The following is a 15,676-nucleotide window of genomic DNA, read 5'->3' on the forward strand; positions in this document are numbered from 1 at the left end:
TCGTAAAATTTTTAAAGTCCACATTTTTTAAATAAGTGTAATCTATGTATGTAAATCTACTTTAAAAAGCTTTGATAATCTATTCTACATGAAACAAAAAAAAACGCATGTTATGGGAAATTCTATATAAGTTTTTATAATGTAGAAATAACAAGAAATTTTAGCGTGCAGTCAAGCATTCAGTTTTAATCACAAAAAAGGTACACAATAAATTTAGTAGCAAACAAAAACTGAACAAGAATAACAAAACTGAGGGTTAACAAAGACACATAGAACAACGTAAACATACAACTTAACTAAAATTGCCTATATACTGCAAAGAACAAATATAAAAAAACAATAACGGACTACTGCTTAAAAACCTTAATTTTAGAAAACACTCAAGTTCAAAAAAATACTATTAAAATTTTAGTCTTAGTCTAAAAAAATTATAAACCATATCGAATAAAAACTTCCAATGTGATAGTTAGGCGGGGACCATGGGCAGATTTGTTTGTGGGCAATTAGCGGCATTTCTGTTTCCTCATCAATGGTTTGTGATCCCTCAAATCACCAACTGAGTGCCTGTAGACCCAACACATACGGCAGTAATATTTGAAACAATCCTGTCAAAATTTCAATGTTACCATTACATTACTTTAATTCAATTTCGGGTGGGCAAACTTTTAAGGCTGTGGGATTGATTCACCGGACTTAGTCTTTAGCGAGCCGCATTATTTTTAAAATAACGCAAAAAACATTAATTTACTTAATTTGGAAGTTTTTTTATAGCCCAAGTTTATTTCTTTTGCACAAGTTTATTTCTTTTGCACAAGTTTTTTATGGATTAAAAAACACGCAATAAATTTTTGCTTAATGGGCCAGATCTGGCCTATAAACCGTACATTGCCCACTGTTAATATATTTATTTTTAAGTTTATTGATGAAATATGTGAAAGATAGAACTAACTATTTTGTTTTGTTTTTTTAACTCAGATGGAAATTAAAAACTAATTTTTTCAACATATCTTAGTTTAAACCAAAAAATTAAAATATTTAATTAATTTTTAACTTAAGATTTCAATAGGTAAAATAAGTATAAATATTGTGACAATCAATGTTTGAAAGTTATACTTAAAGTCCTGTTTAGGTTCACCTTTACTTTTTCATTAAACATTAGTTTTATAATTTTTGTATGAATTTAATGCATCAAAAACTTAACAATAAGTTTAAGAAAAAACTTGGCTGATGAAAGCTCATAGACATTTATATTATTTTGCCACAATGGCTAAGTACATTTTTTTTCTTTGTTATTTAATTTTTCTGTGCAAAACTAATACTACTAAAAAAAAATTAGTTGGTGGTTATTTTCTACTTTTAAATAATAGCTTCCACAAGTCTTGACTAATGTAGAACTAAATACTACCACTATTTTCATATATAATGTAAACCAATATTTTATGCATAAATATCAAGTAAAAATAAGTTTCTACATAATTTTAACTTCACTTATACCGTTGTGCATAATCAAAATGACAAGTTAATTCTAAAAATCATATTTAATTTAACAACAACTTGATATACGTAAATATACATAATTTTTTGGGTCATAAATTCTATCAAGTTCAAACCGTATATTTGCAGAAGAATTGACCTTTTTTTGCTTTACACAGATCACAAGCAGTGTCTTCAAAATACGGATCAATTTGCAATTTTTTGCAGAACTTTGGGGTTTTTACTTCAATAAACGCAGCTTCTAATGCCATTTGGTAACTTTCATTTGTTTTAAACGCAACTCGACCAGAACCTGTAAATGTAAAAGTTTGGTATTATTATCATTACTTAACTGTCTTTTACATTTTTTCTTTGCTTTGTTCTTTCAAGTATGATAGAGGGTACTAAATCTTTTGAAAAAAAAGTGTTTAAGTTTACTAACAAACAAAACATAGTATTCAACGCTAGTGTGTTTTTAACCTTAATTCTAAATACTAATAATACTTTACAAAATGAAAATAATATATTTTAAAATACTTAAGCCAACTTGAGTCGTAGTTTCAGAGATTTAATAATTTTGAAGAATTAAGATAATTTAGTATCTATTAAAATACCATGACTTTTCTGATTAATTACTTTTTTTTTTTCAATAGTTTTATATATAAAAAATACAATTGAAATATATAGATGAAAAACATACTGGCTTTTTTAAAGTGTACTGTTTTATATATCGAAACAACTTCAAAAACTTAGAAAATTTAAAAAACAATTTGTCAGTACTTGAAGTATAGTTTTTAATTGTTAATTGGAAATTATTTGGTGTCATTTAAGTTCTATCGTCCTAAAAACTCCAAAATTTATGTTTTTTATATTATGGGTGTCTATTATGGATTCGTTCAATGTCTAAACCGCTAATGTATATAAAGGAAGTAAGTAGAAGTAGTTGTGACGCTAGTCCATAGTATATGAACAAAAATTACTACAGACCACTTGAACTTTAGTAATTTTATTTTATATGCTATTAATGTAAATACGACATGGCTTTTAGATGGAAACACAATTTTTATTGTTCATAAAACAGCACATTAGATAGGGTAAAATGATTCAGCAAAAATAGTGCTCTTTACTTAGCTAAATTATGCAAGGAGTTCAAATATAAAAATGTGCTAATGGATTTTATTTTTAAGGAATACATCATTCAAAAAATTGACACCATTTAGTTGATAAAAAATCAGTAAAATACTTACATTCAAAAGTTCACTACCTCCTACTTATCAGTTCATACTTATGGGTACTTCTGTATGTCAAATTGAAAAAATCTTGAATAAAACACAAAAATTAAACTTTCAGTAATTTTAAACACGTTAACATTTGTAACATAAACAAATAATTCAAAAATTCTTATTTTTCATAAATTAACTTAAGCTAACTTCAGGAAAATAATAGTCAATTAGTTGGTTTCTCAACAACATAAAGTAAAAAAAAAGAAAAAAAAAAAAAAAAAAGACCATTAATGATTTGAATAAACCAAGTAAAAAATTAGTAAGAGACAAGAACTTAAAAAATTTACTGTTATTTAAGATTAACAACCACAATTATAAAAAAAGCCGATGTATCTAGATGAAAATTCTTAAACAAAATTGAGTTTTTGATCAGAAATTTATAAAAACTAGCTTGAGGTTTGGGGAAAATCTTAACTAGCCAAGTGGCCTTAGTAGATGGCAACACTGTTCTATCATACGAATTGAAATTTTTTATTTTAATTATATAGTTTCTATCGGTTGCAACTTACTTCCTAAATTTCTACGGATGCATTGAAGATTATATACACATATGCGTGATAAAATTGTATAAACTTAGATCTATCTAAAAACAACAGAACAAATCAAATTAAAAATTGAGTGTCATCCATAAGTTTCAAAAAGTCAAAAATATTTAAAACCATCACTCATTTATTAAAACGCACTTTAAAAGAAAATAGATGTAAAGTTTACGGTAAAAAGTTTTATACAAGCCAGAAACTAATCTCCAGTGAAGGCTTAAAGGATACAGTTAAATACTAGAATAAGGGTGGACAAACTGTAACATGCAAACATATTTTTACTTTTAACGCGAACGGTAAAATACGGTCCTAGAAAGAACATTTTGAAACTTATAACTAGATTTCTGGAGTTCAAAATAAAGAATGATAAAGAATGTCTTAGGTACAACTTACGAGAAATTTAAACTTTACTAGATAGTGTGGTCTGTTATGAAAAATAAATACTAAAACTACAATTACGGCGCACTGTTTTTTTTTAATTTGGCTTGCAAGCACAAAATGCCTGCCGACCCCTGTACACGTACCTGAAACTTGAGCATTCCCCAAAATTTCAATTTAAATAATTATAATAATAAATAATATTAAGTAACATATTGTGCTTAGTAATTTCTTGAAATCTTACAAAAAATTGATCTAAATAATTTTCAGAATGCTATACTAGTTATTACAAGCAAAAAAATAAATAACTAACTAACCAATTGGATAATGACGTTTATCAGTGTCAATGCCACAGTAAACGACTTCACCAAACAAAGACGACATTATTTGAGCAAGATTCCTGGCAGTAGTGGTTCCATGCAGGTTTCCAACAAACACAGTTCTTTCCACTTCTGACCCAATCTGAGCATTCACCGTCACATCATTGTTCGACAGAATCCATGGAATGATCTGAGTGTATTTAAATTTTTACTTGATGAAAACTTTCTTTAATCACAGAGACTTAAAGTAGCAGAACAAGTTGGTAACCACCAATTTGAAATACTAGAATTAGATTACAAATTTAGTTTGGAGTTTTGGGGAAAAAAAACCGTAGCAAACCATATAAAGATTAGCTTCCTAGATTTTACTAAACTTGAGCAAATGAAATTTAAAATTTTTGTTTTTATCAGTATTTTATAAGTTTTAAGGGGGGTTATTCATTATTTTACAGTTAGTTTCATTTTGTAGAACTTTGTCATATTTTTATAAACAATTAAACAAAATCATTCAAGAAGTTCCTTTAACTATCAAATAAAAATGGACTGCTCCTAAAAACCTTCTAGTGCATAGGGCAACAAAGTTATCGCAACATTGGATAGCACTTTGAAGGACAAACACTTGTCGGTTTCTGTATCAGGAAAAGAAGAGAAACTTTTTAGGAGTTTTACAGTAAGAAAAAAATTATAAGTATTTAAGGTACAAGTGTTTGTAAGGAAGTGATGGATCTTCTTAAAAAATTCAACTGTGCAAACAGAATTATCGGTACAATTTTTGACACTACAAGATGCAATACAGGACTACGGAAATTTCAAATGTGTTTTGGTGAGCCAATATTTTGACTAGCTTGTAGGCAACATGTACTAGAGCTGCTTTTTGATAAAACTTTTTGTTTTTTAACCATAAAAAAATCAAAAAACTTATAGATAAAAGTCTCAAGTTTCATGAAATATTGAAATAAATTTGACAACAATGTAAAGGAGAATTTGTCACTACAGATATTACTTCTGAAATTTGTCACGCCTGTGTAATGATCACAAAGAGCTGGTCGAGTTATCCTTAATTTACACTGGCGTTAAACCCTCGCTTGTTATCACAATTCAACGTCTAGGAGCTGTAAAGCTGGATGGATTAGCGAAGTCATTTACGATCTTAAAAAAGTTTTGCTTTTAAAACAAAACTCATTAAAAAATAATCGACACCATTTGTTTGAAAAACTTGAAAAACGATTTGTTGATTAATACATAAATTATTTAGATCATTTGCACTGGTAGCTTCAAGAGCTCCTGAGAATTTAATAAATAGACTACAAAATTACCAAAGTTTAGAAAAGTTTAGGGTAACCTCTATCTTAAGTGTCATAAATCACTATCTCTAGTATATTTTTAGAAAACTAGTTCGTTTTATAATAACACCAGTCTGTCAGTCAAAGCCAAGGCTTCTGATGCTTTAAATCATCAAATAAGACAAAATCAGGCAACTATCTTAAGAAATATATAAGAATTACCTAAACTGATTGCCTAATGCTACTGGGAAAAGAGATCCAGCAGACTTAGTTAGAAGTTAGTCAATATTTTTTGTAGGCTGCAGTCGTTCTTTTCGTACCAAACCTCCAGAACTATGGATTAACAATAAAGTTTACCTAATCGTATAAGCAATATTAAATGATATGAGTATTGTTAACGACGTACTTATAATGTTAAACTGTGCAGTAATTTTCTAACTTTTTTAAGAAATGAAGACATGTTTCAAGACAATCTATAGAGAAGTTATAGAGAAGGATAATAAGGAAAAGCCTAACCTCTGAAAAAACATAATTTTAGAACCAAACTAGTATGAAAAAGATTACACCATCTGTTTTACTTTTGTTTTTAATAAATCATCAACAATTATTGGTGGTTTTTTTTTAAGTGACAAAAATATAAACCACTTTTTAAAACATTATTTTAGAAATGTACAAAAAAATTTAAAGTTCTGGTAAGCACAAAATTAAACAAAAAGTGTAAAATTTATAAATTAAAATATTGACCTCTGAACTTTTAAAAATATAAAATAGACTTAGTATTCAAATACCATCAGTTCATAACTGGTAGTAGCTAAGAGGAAGCTATTTTTTTAGTGTTGTTTTATTATATGATCAGCCACTCTGGAAAAGTTTCAAATCTCACTACTTTAAAATTAGTTTTAAAGTAATGAATAATTATTTTATTTAAAAAAAGTGTAATCATTGTGAGTTTACATACCAAAGCAGTCAACTTATTTTTGCTTATAATGAAAAACTGATTGTTACTAAAAATTATAGAATTTGGTTTAAATTAACATTGTGTGCATCAGTAAGTAAACTTGTGAATAAAAATGATGATGGTTTAAACTAAGTGTTAAAACTATTGATATTCGATAAAAAAAAAATTAAGCATTTACTTTGAATAAAAATTAGCTACAAGAAACTGAATGTTTTAATATTTAGTTTGTGCATTACAATCATTTTTTAATAAATCAACTTTGAAAACTTTAAGTTTAATTCAATATAGACACAATACCATTTTTAACTTATTGAGTTATTTTTTTAGCTGGAGCTGCAAGTTCTAAAACTACATTTAACTTTTTATGGTGTCTATTTTTGCTTCAAATTTATTAAAAAAATTTAAAAGGGTCACACTTTTGTAGCTACTTTTTAAACCAACCTGTATTCTTTTATTTTGAATTTTGGAACTCGAAAGAGTAAAATACCACTTCTTAGTGAATGTGTCCTGATTACAATTGAGCAGAAGATTTCTCACTGCTTTCTCATTGTTGAAAAGTAAATACAAAAATCCAGCTGTGAAATATATAAAAGTAAATACTATTTTTTGCTTGCTTATATTATAGAAACTATTACATTTTTTAGTTTGATAATTTTTAGACCAGTAAGATTTTATATATTGTTTTACTAACAAAAATATTATTTAATTAGCCTTAAGAACTCATAACTTCATAGTAGAATTCTGTGCATAGAATTCTAAATTTTATAATTATTTCTTGACTATGAATAAATATATTTCCTTAGTTTTGGCAATCGTTTTAAATCTTTTGATACTTTTTTTTTGATAGTACAGTAACCCGCTAACTAGGTACGCACTTCCTAGGTACGAAATACCGGTATGGTACGCACTTTTTAGCCGAAAAATGATGTGTTCAAAATTATTTCTTTACTTTAAAATCAAAAAAAAAAAAAATTAAAAAAAAACTTATTATTACAAAAGTATTATGTTTCAAAATAAATTACACTCTACTACATTTCAATCAATTGAAATTAAAGGGTCCATAAAAGTATTTATGCACTCACAAATAGTATATCAAATCCAATATTTAAAAGAATTATATAACTGTTTACTTATTAAACGAAAATAACAAACAGTGCAATTTAAATTTGCATACCCCATGATTAAAACATAGGAACAAAAAATAATTCAAAGTCATACAAAATTTAGATTATCTAAAAAAATGAACAGTGCAATTTAAATGTGCAAACCCAAAGATTGAAAAATTAATTGAAATTTTACAACCCTAAATTAGCTTTTTTAATAACCACAATTTAGTAAAAGCATGATTAAAGTGTTGATTAATCTTTATCATTTAAATTGTTTATATCATAATTTTAGCGTACAAGGAAATACAAGATAGATCAAAAAACTTTGTGGGTTTATTATAATTGTAATAGTATGTAAATACATATATTAAATAAGTACTTAAGACTCTTTATTATACTTTCAACAAATATGTTATGGTTTTGAAGCAAATCTTTTTTTTAAGGGATTTTGCTTTAGTAGTTATTTTTTAACTTTAGTGGCTTTTAACATGTTTGTATTAGGCTTAACGTAGGTAATTTAAGACCAAAATTTTCTAGGTACGGACTTTTACGCTGTGTTCAAAGTGCGTACCTAGTTGGCAGGTTATTGTACTAGTCTATAAGTACACCTTGAATACAATTTAATTCTAAAACAAGCTTGTTGATTGTTTGAAGAAGTATCATTAAGTTAAATGAAAAAAAAAGACTCAATTTAAAATAATTGGTTAACTAGATTTTAAAAAATGCTATTAAATATTAAAGCCATATGGGAGCCACCTTGATTTTTTTAAGTTGATCTTATTTTGTTAAGTTTTATCTTAGTTATCATACGTTCTCAGATGTTTATTTTTCTATTCTTCTAAATTCAAACATTTAAAAAACCCACTAAAATATATAAAATAAAAATACTGCTATATTATTATATTTATTGAGATGCTCAATTTTCAAGTAGATAAAATGCTTCAACATGTTTTAACTTAAAAAAGTTATTTAGTTTTATACTTTTATAAGGTTATTTAGCTTTACAAACTAATAAAATAACTGTAAAAAAATAGTTTCAAAACAACTTTGTAAACGAATTAACTAATTCATTTATTGATCAAACGTTTGAGAAATACTTTGTTAAAAAAATCTTAACACCCAACTTACTTTTTAAAGGAGTATCACTAGTTCTTGGTTCCTTTACAGAAGTAGGAAGCTCAATATTTTCTAATCCATAAGGCCCAAATACAGCGTATAAAGTTTCTGTAATGAAAAATTAAGCAAATTAACTTTATTTTAGCACAGTTTGCAGAAAATTTATGTTTTTTCAATAACTGTTCAAAATATAGATTTAAGTGTTTGTAGTTTTATTGTTTTTATGAGCTAATATTGGAATAACTAATTTTTTCTTAAAACTAGTTAAAAAGCAGATTATAGTTAAAAGAATCAAAAGACAAAAAATCCTAGTGAACTTTGTTTTTTCAATAACTAGTTGAAGTTTTAACTTTTTAATGTCTCTTGATCATATTCTATAAGTAGATGGATGTTTTTCATTAAAAAAAAAAGATAATTTTAATTGATAAACAGAGTATTTCTTAAAACTTTATAAGTATACGAATCTTTTTGTTTACTTTATGTATCAACTAGTTTGAATTGGTCTTTGAAAAGGTTTTGCTATAGTAAGCTCTTTTGTTTAAATTAAATTTAATACAATGTGAAGCTCTTTTATTTGCAATAAAAAGTTAAAAGTTTAAAAAAAACAACTATTGATATTTTGCTATAAAACTGCCATTTAATTTTATTCTGACTTTTCATGCTAACTAAGCTCCCTATATTAAAACTACTTAGCACAAAAATTAATTTGCTTTGCATCAAATACAATTATTGTGAAAAAGTATGTTTTTTGCTTTTAATTTATTTAAACTTAATTTTCTAATTTCTCCTAATATACTTTAAGGACAAAACCAGGTTGCAGAACATCACATGGACTGTTGGTGATGGTCATGCAGTGTAGTTTAGGGCTTAAAAAATCTGAAGTTGCAAAATTGTTTTACAATGTATATTAGATTTATGTATTTCGTTTATAATTTTACTATTAACATTTAAAATGACAAAGCTGTACAAATTATAGTTGCTTTTGTAATATTTAACTTTTAATACGATAAATAAATATAAATTAATATGATAAAGGGTGAAATTTACTCAATAAGTTATCAAGACATTGATTTAAACACACTAAAACTATTTTTTGTAAGAAATTGTTAAAACAAAATTCAGTTTGTTAGGTATTTAAATTAAAAAACTAGTGATGCATGTTTTTTTCATCAAACTAAAAAATAACAAACGTTTTATATCTATGCAACTAGCGTGAAAAAATATTTTTGTAAAATATTTATTTTTCAATTGAGTTATAAACCTATTACAACTTGTTTATAAGTAACTGCTTATAATCTTAATTTTGTTGTTTTTCATCTTTAGATAATAGCTGGAGGGGAGGGGGGTAAAAGTTTTAAAAACATCATAACTTAGAAGCTTAAAAAAAAAATTTTGAAGGAGAATTTATAAACAACAAAATTTAACACGTAAACTCACGAGCAGTCATGTCATAAGGAAGACCCCCAACAAAAACTTTGGTTGAGTGAACGGGATTTTCAGGCTCATATTTTGACAAAACACCATTCCATTTAAGAGCTGGCTCACATTTACCTATTACAATACAATCAAGTTATTAAAATTAGAAAATTAATTTAAGTAATATACTTATTTTTTGTTAACTTAAATAAATAAAAATATATATTGACTAAAATCAATGTTTTTCTCTAAGTAAACTTATTTCTTGATTTTTTACAGCTTGACATTAAGTTTCAGTGTAACTATATATTAATATTATAATTTACAGTATAATTTAGTAATAGTCAACAAATTTAGCCCTCGCAGATTATAATAAAACTCTTATCTACTTGTTTGAAATGCTATGACCTACAAAACTGAATTTTTATGTTAATTCAATAATTTATTATGGTAACAAAATAAAGACTGTTGCTAGAAATACATTTTATTTTTTATAAAAATTAGAATGTTTGAAACTTAAAATTGGTATATTTTAAAAAGTCATAATCTTACATCACGAACAGAACCGCTAAATATGCTAGTAATTAGCAAATAATTTTATTCTTTAACTATCTTACATTTTTGCAACAGCCCCTTTTAACTTTTTTTTTTAAGAATTTTAATGCTCAAAGTAAATATAAACATTAAGGGTATAGGGGGGGGGGGGGCAAACACCCTCTTTTGGTTTTTGATCTTATTTTATATAGTTTTTACTAAGCTACAAGATGCTTTTTACAGATTTAAAAAGTTCAAAATAATTTTTGAGATATAGACGGTCAAAGTCAGAGCCAACAATAGGTTCCTTATGGGAGGCGCAAACTAAAACAGCAAAAATAGACTATTTTACTAAAAATCTATTTTCTACTACATTTTTTGAGTTAACTACCTCAAACTTCCAGGAAATATTCCTTGATATAATTAGAAAATTCTGTCGGGAAGGAATTTTGAAAAAAAATTATATAAAAAATATACAAAAAAAACAGTTTTTTTTTTTGTTTTTTTGTTACAAAAATTTTTTTTTTAATTTTTTTAAGTTCTGTTCCGACAGAATTTTCTAAATACTGCAAGGAACATTTCCTGAAAATTTGAGGTAATTATCTCAAAAAACGTAGGAGAAAATAGATTTTTAGTAAAATAGTCTATTTTTGCCGTTTTAGTTTGCGCCTCCCATAAGGATCCTATTGTTGCCTCCGACTTTGACCGGCTATATCTCAAAAAATATTTTGATTTTTTTTTAATCTGTAAAAAGCATCTTGTAGCTTAGTAAAAACTATATAAAATAAGATCAATAACCAAAAAGGGTGTTTACCCCCCCTATGCCCTTAAAACATAAATTTATTTTTTCAAACATTTATATCAAACTTTGCTTTTTTACAACAAATATTAGTCCAGTAACAAAAATAGTATACATATAAATATTTACCTGCTGCAGTCCTGTGTTTAAGTGCATGTTGCTCTAATATTTGAAATACAGGACATTCAAAATCTTCATCATTTTTATAGCTAACTGGTTCAAGCTTGTTGTTGAGATTTTTGTTAGTGCTAAAGCCACTTGTAACTAATGCTTTAGAACCAAATTTGCAGCTCAAGCTTTTAAATGGTCTTGGTAAGATTGGATTGCTTTGGTTACTTTGTAACAAGTATGAAGAATCAATGGAACTCTATTTTAAATTTATATAGTTTTTTCAAATGCGATTTATAATTTACTTTCATAGCTTGGGATGGTTAAGTTATAGGTTGAGGTTAAAATAAAAATAGTGAAGTTATCTATTTATTTAGAACATTTTAATGTCTACAACATTAACATTTCTTTGTAGAAATTTTAAAACTTAGTAAAAATGTAGTACAAGTTAAAAAACTCTTATAAGAAAAAATAATAACATAATATTTTTACTGACTTTACTTAATTGCTCAATAATTTAAATTTTATAGAAGGATAGTTAAGGGCATAGGGGGTCCACCTTAATTTTTACAAGTTGATCTTATTTTAAAGAGTTTTATCTGAGCTATCAGAAATTTTCAATCACTTATAAATATTCAAAGTAGTTTTGAGATATAAGCAATCAAAGTTGGTGATCTAATGGAAGGCGCAAACCAAAAAAAAAACTATTTCAATAAAATCTATATTCTCCTTCAATTTTTAACCAATCTTCTTCAAACTTTCACTGAAAGTCCATTATTAAATTAAAAAAAGATTGAATACGAAACTTTTTAATCTAAAAAATAAAATTTTTATAAAAAAAAAACCAATTTTTATTTTTTTTTGTATAATAAATTATATTTTAATATTTCTTAAATCGGAACATTGAAAGTCATTTAAACTATTAAAGGAACGTTTCCTGAAAGTTTGAGGTCTCTAGCTCAAAAAATGAAGGAAAGATAGATTTTTAGTGATTTTTTAGTTAACAAAGAAAATTGACCACAAAAAATTTGCAGTCCTTGTTTGAAAATATTTTTAACAACTGAGACAAACTTTTCTAGCATTATCACAAGTCTGCATTTGATAAATGTACTTTGGATTAAAGATTGTTGGGTACTCAAATGTGGAGCTTGCTGAAGAAATTCCACTGTCAGGGGTAGTAGCAATATCAGCAGATGATCTAAAAGTGGAATACTTATCTGAAATGTAGAAAGAAAAAAAAAGAACTTTTTATTAAATCAAGTAGTTTCACTTCCAATTTTTGTTAATAGATGAATAATTATACTACATAATTTTAATTTATATTTATGTCAGAGGTTTGCGAGGATTTAAAATACTGTTAAGTTTGTCTTTTTTAGTAAATTCATATATTTTTAAATTCTTGTATAAGCAAAACTAAATTAAGACCACAAAAAACTTTTTAGTTATTTTAACTATGTCTATGTAAATCTTTGTATGCTGTTCTAATAATATATATATTTTTTTGAATTAAACATTTTGGAGTTTACTCATTAAACAGTAGAAATACAGTTGCTTTTTGAATTGTTTTATATACTCTTATGCCAAACATTACAGTTCTGTTATTAATGCTACACTTGAAAATATATTCAAGTTAACTATGAGTTTATACATTTTGTTAATCAATATTCTATTTTTTTCTTTAAAACACATAAATCAAGGACATACTTTTTAAATCACAGAGTAAAAGAACAATTCATAAAGAAATAAGAAGGCCACAGGATTTAAACTATAACTTACAAAATAGCATCAAGTAATTTTATATTTTTAAGAATAACAGCATCATAATATGTACCTACAAATATAGTTGTAAACAAACCTGAGAATTTACTAAAATGATTTGACATTTTGTTTTTACACTTATCCGACTTTGAAAAACCTGTAGAATTTTCAGAAGTTTTATTTAAGTCTTAAATAATAAAATATTTATGATATTAAAAACCATAGTATTTTTTAAATTATTGTTCAAAACTAAATAAATCAACAAAAAATTTGATATCATTACTCTAGTGATTAATATTTACTTTTATTAGGTATTTTAGTTACTTTTATGAAACCAACGTTGCTTTAGCATGTTAAAATACGCAGATTATCTTGGTAAAAAGTACATTTAATAATCTACCAATTTTTAATAATAGTTATTTAGGCTTTTTTATTTTTCATTGTAGGTTTTTTGTTCACACCATTGAGAAACATCAGTCTTGCTCTTCCCTTTACATTACTACAATCATATTTTTTAAAAGGTTAAGCAAGTAAGTTATATAATCCTTCATACCCTTTTGACATTTAATGTTAAACTATCCTCAAGTAGAATGTATTTTATATCAAAATAATGACCATGGTGACACATTGTTTATCAAACACTGTTATAAATTGTCCATTTTTAGGTTTAAAATTAAGTATTACGTTGAAATAGTACATTTAAGGTAGAAATAAAAATAAAAACGTAATCTTTATCAGATTAACTTGCTAAAAAAAATTCAGGTAGTATTAACCTGGTGGGGGATCAATTTCAGCTTTCTTACTTTTGATTTTCTCATCAATTTTGTGGCTAGAGTAGGATTTAATTAACTGAGAGATATCAGCATCACTGTAATCCCATTCAACTGGTGATTTGCTATGTTCTTTAAGAACATTCGTCGTTCCAACCTGAAATTAAAACTAACTAAACAAAGCTAAAACAATTAATAATTTCAGACAAATATAAACTAAAATAATGATTAAGGTTTACAATTGAATTAAATAATGTTAACAAACTTGTTTTTTCACAGCTGACTCAATTTCCATTTCAAATAAGATAGTTCTATTTTAAGAACTGCAATAGATCAATTAGCTTAGCTGGCAAGACTGAGTTAGATCAAAAAGGTAATTGGCAGTGATGGTAATGAATTCAAAAGCAACTGATGATATTTCAAAGATCTTGACTAGTCAAGCAGAAAAAGTACAAAGTTGGTTGTTTTGATAATTGTCTAAAAACATAAAAATCTTAATAAGAAAACCTGTAAAATGTTGAAGAACTCTGAAGAAAGTTTAAAAAATGCTATATTTAAATAAAACACGGTAACTATCATTTTTACAATAAAAAAAAAAGTTGATACAAACAATTTAAATATTTTATAAATATGATAAGATTAAAATCAGTTAAATATCTTTATTCTGAAGAAATGTATATGGGTGAATGGATATATATGTGTTTTTTATTATCTGCTATCAAAACAGTTCAAAGTATATTGACACTTTTTTTTATTTTTTTTTGCTAATTTTAATCCCTTAAAAAATCAAAATAAAACATAAATACATACTAAGATATAATACTATGTTATAGTTTATGTAGCTATTCAAATGTGAAATATTTTTATTTTCAACTTAAGTTATCAAAGGAAAAAAGGAAAAACCTTTTTAGCACAAAATACTTAATTAAAATGATATATTTATTCTATACTTTTTATCTAGTTTAAGCAATTTTTTTATGGATAAAGCTTTATTTTACTTTGTTTGAATATTGCAGTTTTACGTTATTTTTATTTTTTTTTTCTTCAATGTTATAGTTATATTTTACTGTTACTTACTTTTTGATAGGTTAAAATAAGTTGGTAGTAGAGTCGAAATTCTTAAACACACATAAAAAAAAGGAAATAACTTAATATATATTTTTTTTTTTTCTTTCTAAATTATATAACAGGGTAATTTATTTGCAAAGTTCTGGATTAATTTTAAAATTGAAATTTCAGATAAAAACTTAACCTTTTAACGTAAAGTTAGATATATATTTATGTGTATATAGTGTTAGATATATGAGTGTGTAAAAATTCTTTAATTTTTTGGAAAATTCTTTTTTTTTTTTTCTATTTATTTTTCTTAAGAAAAATATTTAATGTTGTAAAGTTTAATAGAGTCTCTTTTTATAGAGCTTTTCGTTTTAGAGTTTAAATTTTTCATTTTTTTCATTTTTAGCTCATTATAATATTGATTAAGTTTGGGTATGCAACTCGATGACCGAGAGGTCTTTTTGCTATCCAGGTCATTGATCCAAAACATTTTTGAGCAAAAATTTTTGTTTTTTTTTTTTTCGCTTTTTGTTCAATAAACTACTACTATGTTTTGACAAAAAAAAAACAATTAAATAGCTTAAAATAAAAAAAAGTACAAACTTAATATGTCCTGTTTAACTTTTTTTACAGCAAAGCCAGGTGTTATTATTTATTGACCGACGACAGAAAAACGCCTAAAATATTTGGTCCTAGGACCTGGTGCACGAAAAAGCTTTACGGTTATCGAGTCAAATACCTTTTAACGTCTTGTCCAGGACTCTTAAAAGTATAAATTT

General features: G+C 25.7%; 1 protein-coding gene across 1 annotated transcript; it reads right to left on the reverse strand.

Annotated features, from left to right (window-relative positions):
* Window positions 1-503: 503 nt before the first annotated feature.
* Window positions 504-9,306, reverse strand: LOC145836570 (cytoplasmic polyadenylation element-binding protein 1-A-like). The gene is made up of 6 exons (XM_082944364.1): window positions 9,267-9,306; window positions 8,469-8,564; window positions 6,676-6,809; window positions 3,991-4,183; window positions 1,611-1,786; window positions 504-605 (listed from the first exon to the last, which is right to left on the reverse strand). The coding sequence occupies exons 1-6, from the start codon at window positions 9,304-9,306 to the stop codon at window positions 504-506; spliced, it is 741 nt and encodes a 246-aa protein (XP_082800490.1).
* Window positions 9,307-15,676: the final 6,370 nt, after the last annotated feature.

This window comes from Thalia democratica, chromosome 5 (genome assembly GCF_965202585.1).
Source record: "Thalia democratica chromosome 5, ktThaDemo2.hap1.1, whole genome shotgun sequence".
Lineage (NCBI taxonomy): Eukaryota > Metazoa > Chordata > Thaliacea > Salpida > Salpidae > Thalia > Thalia democratica.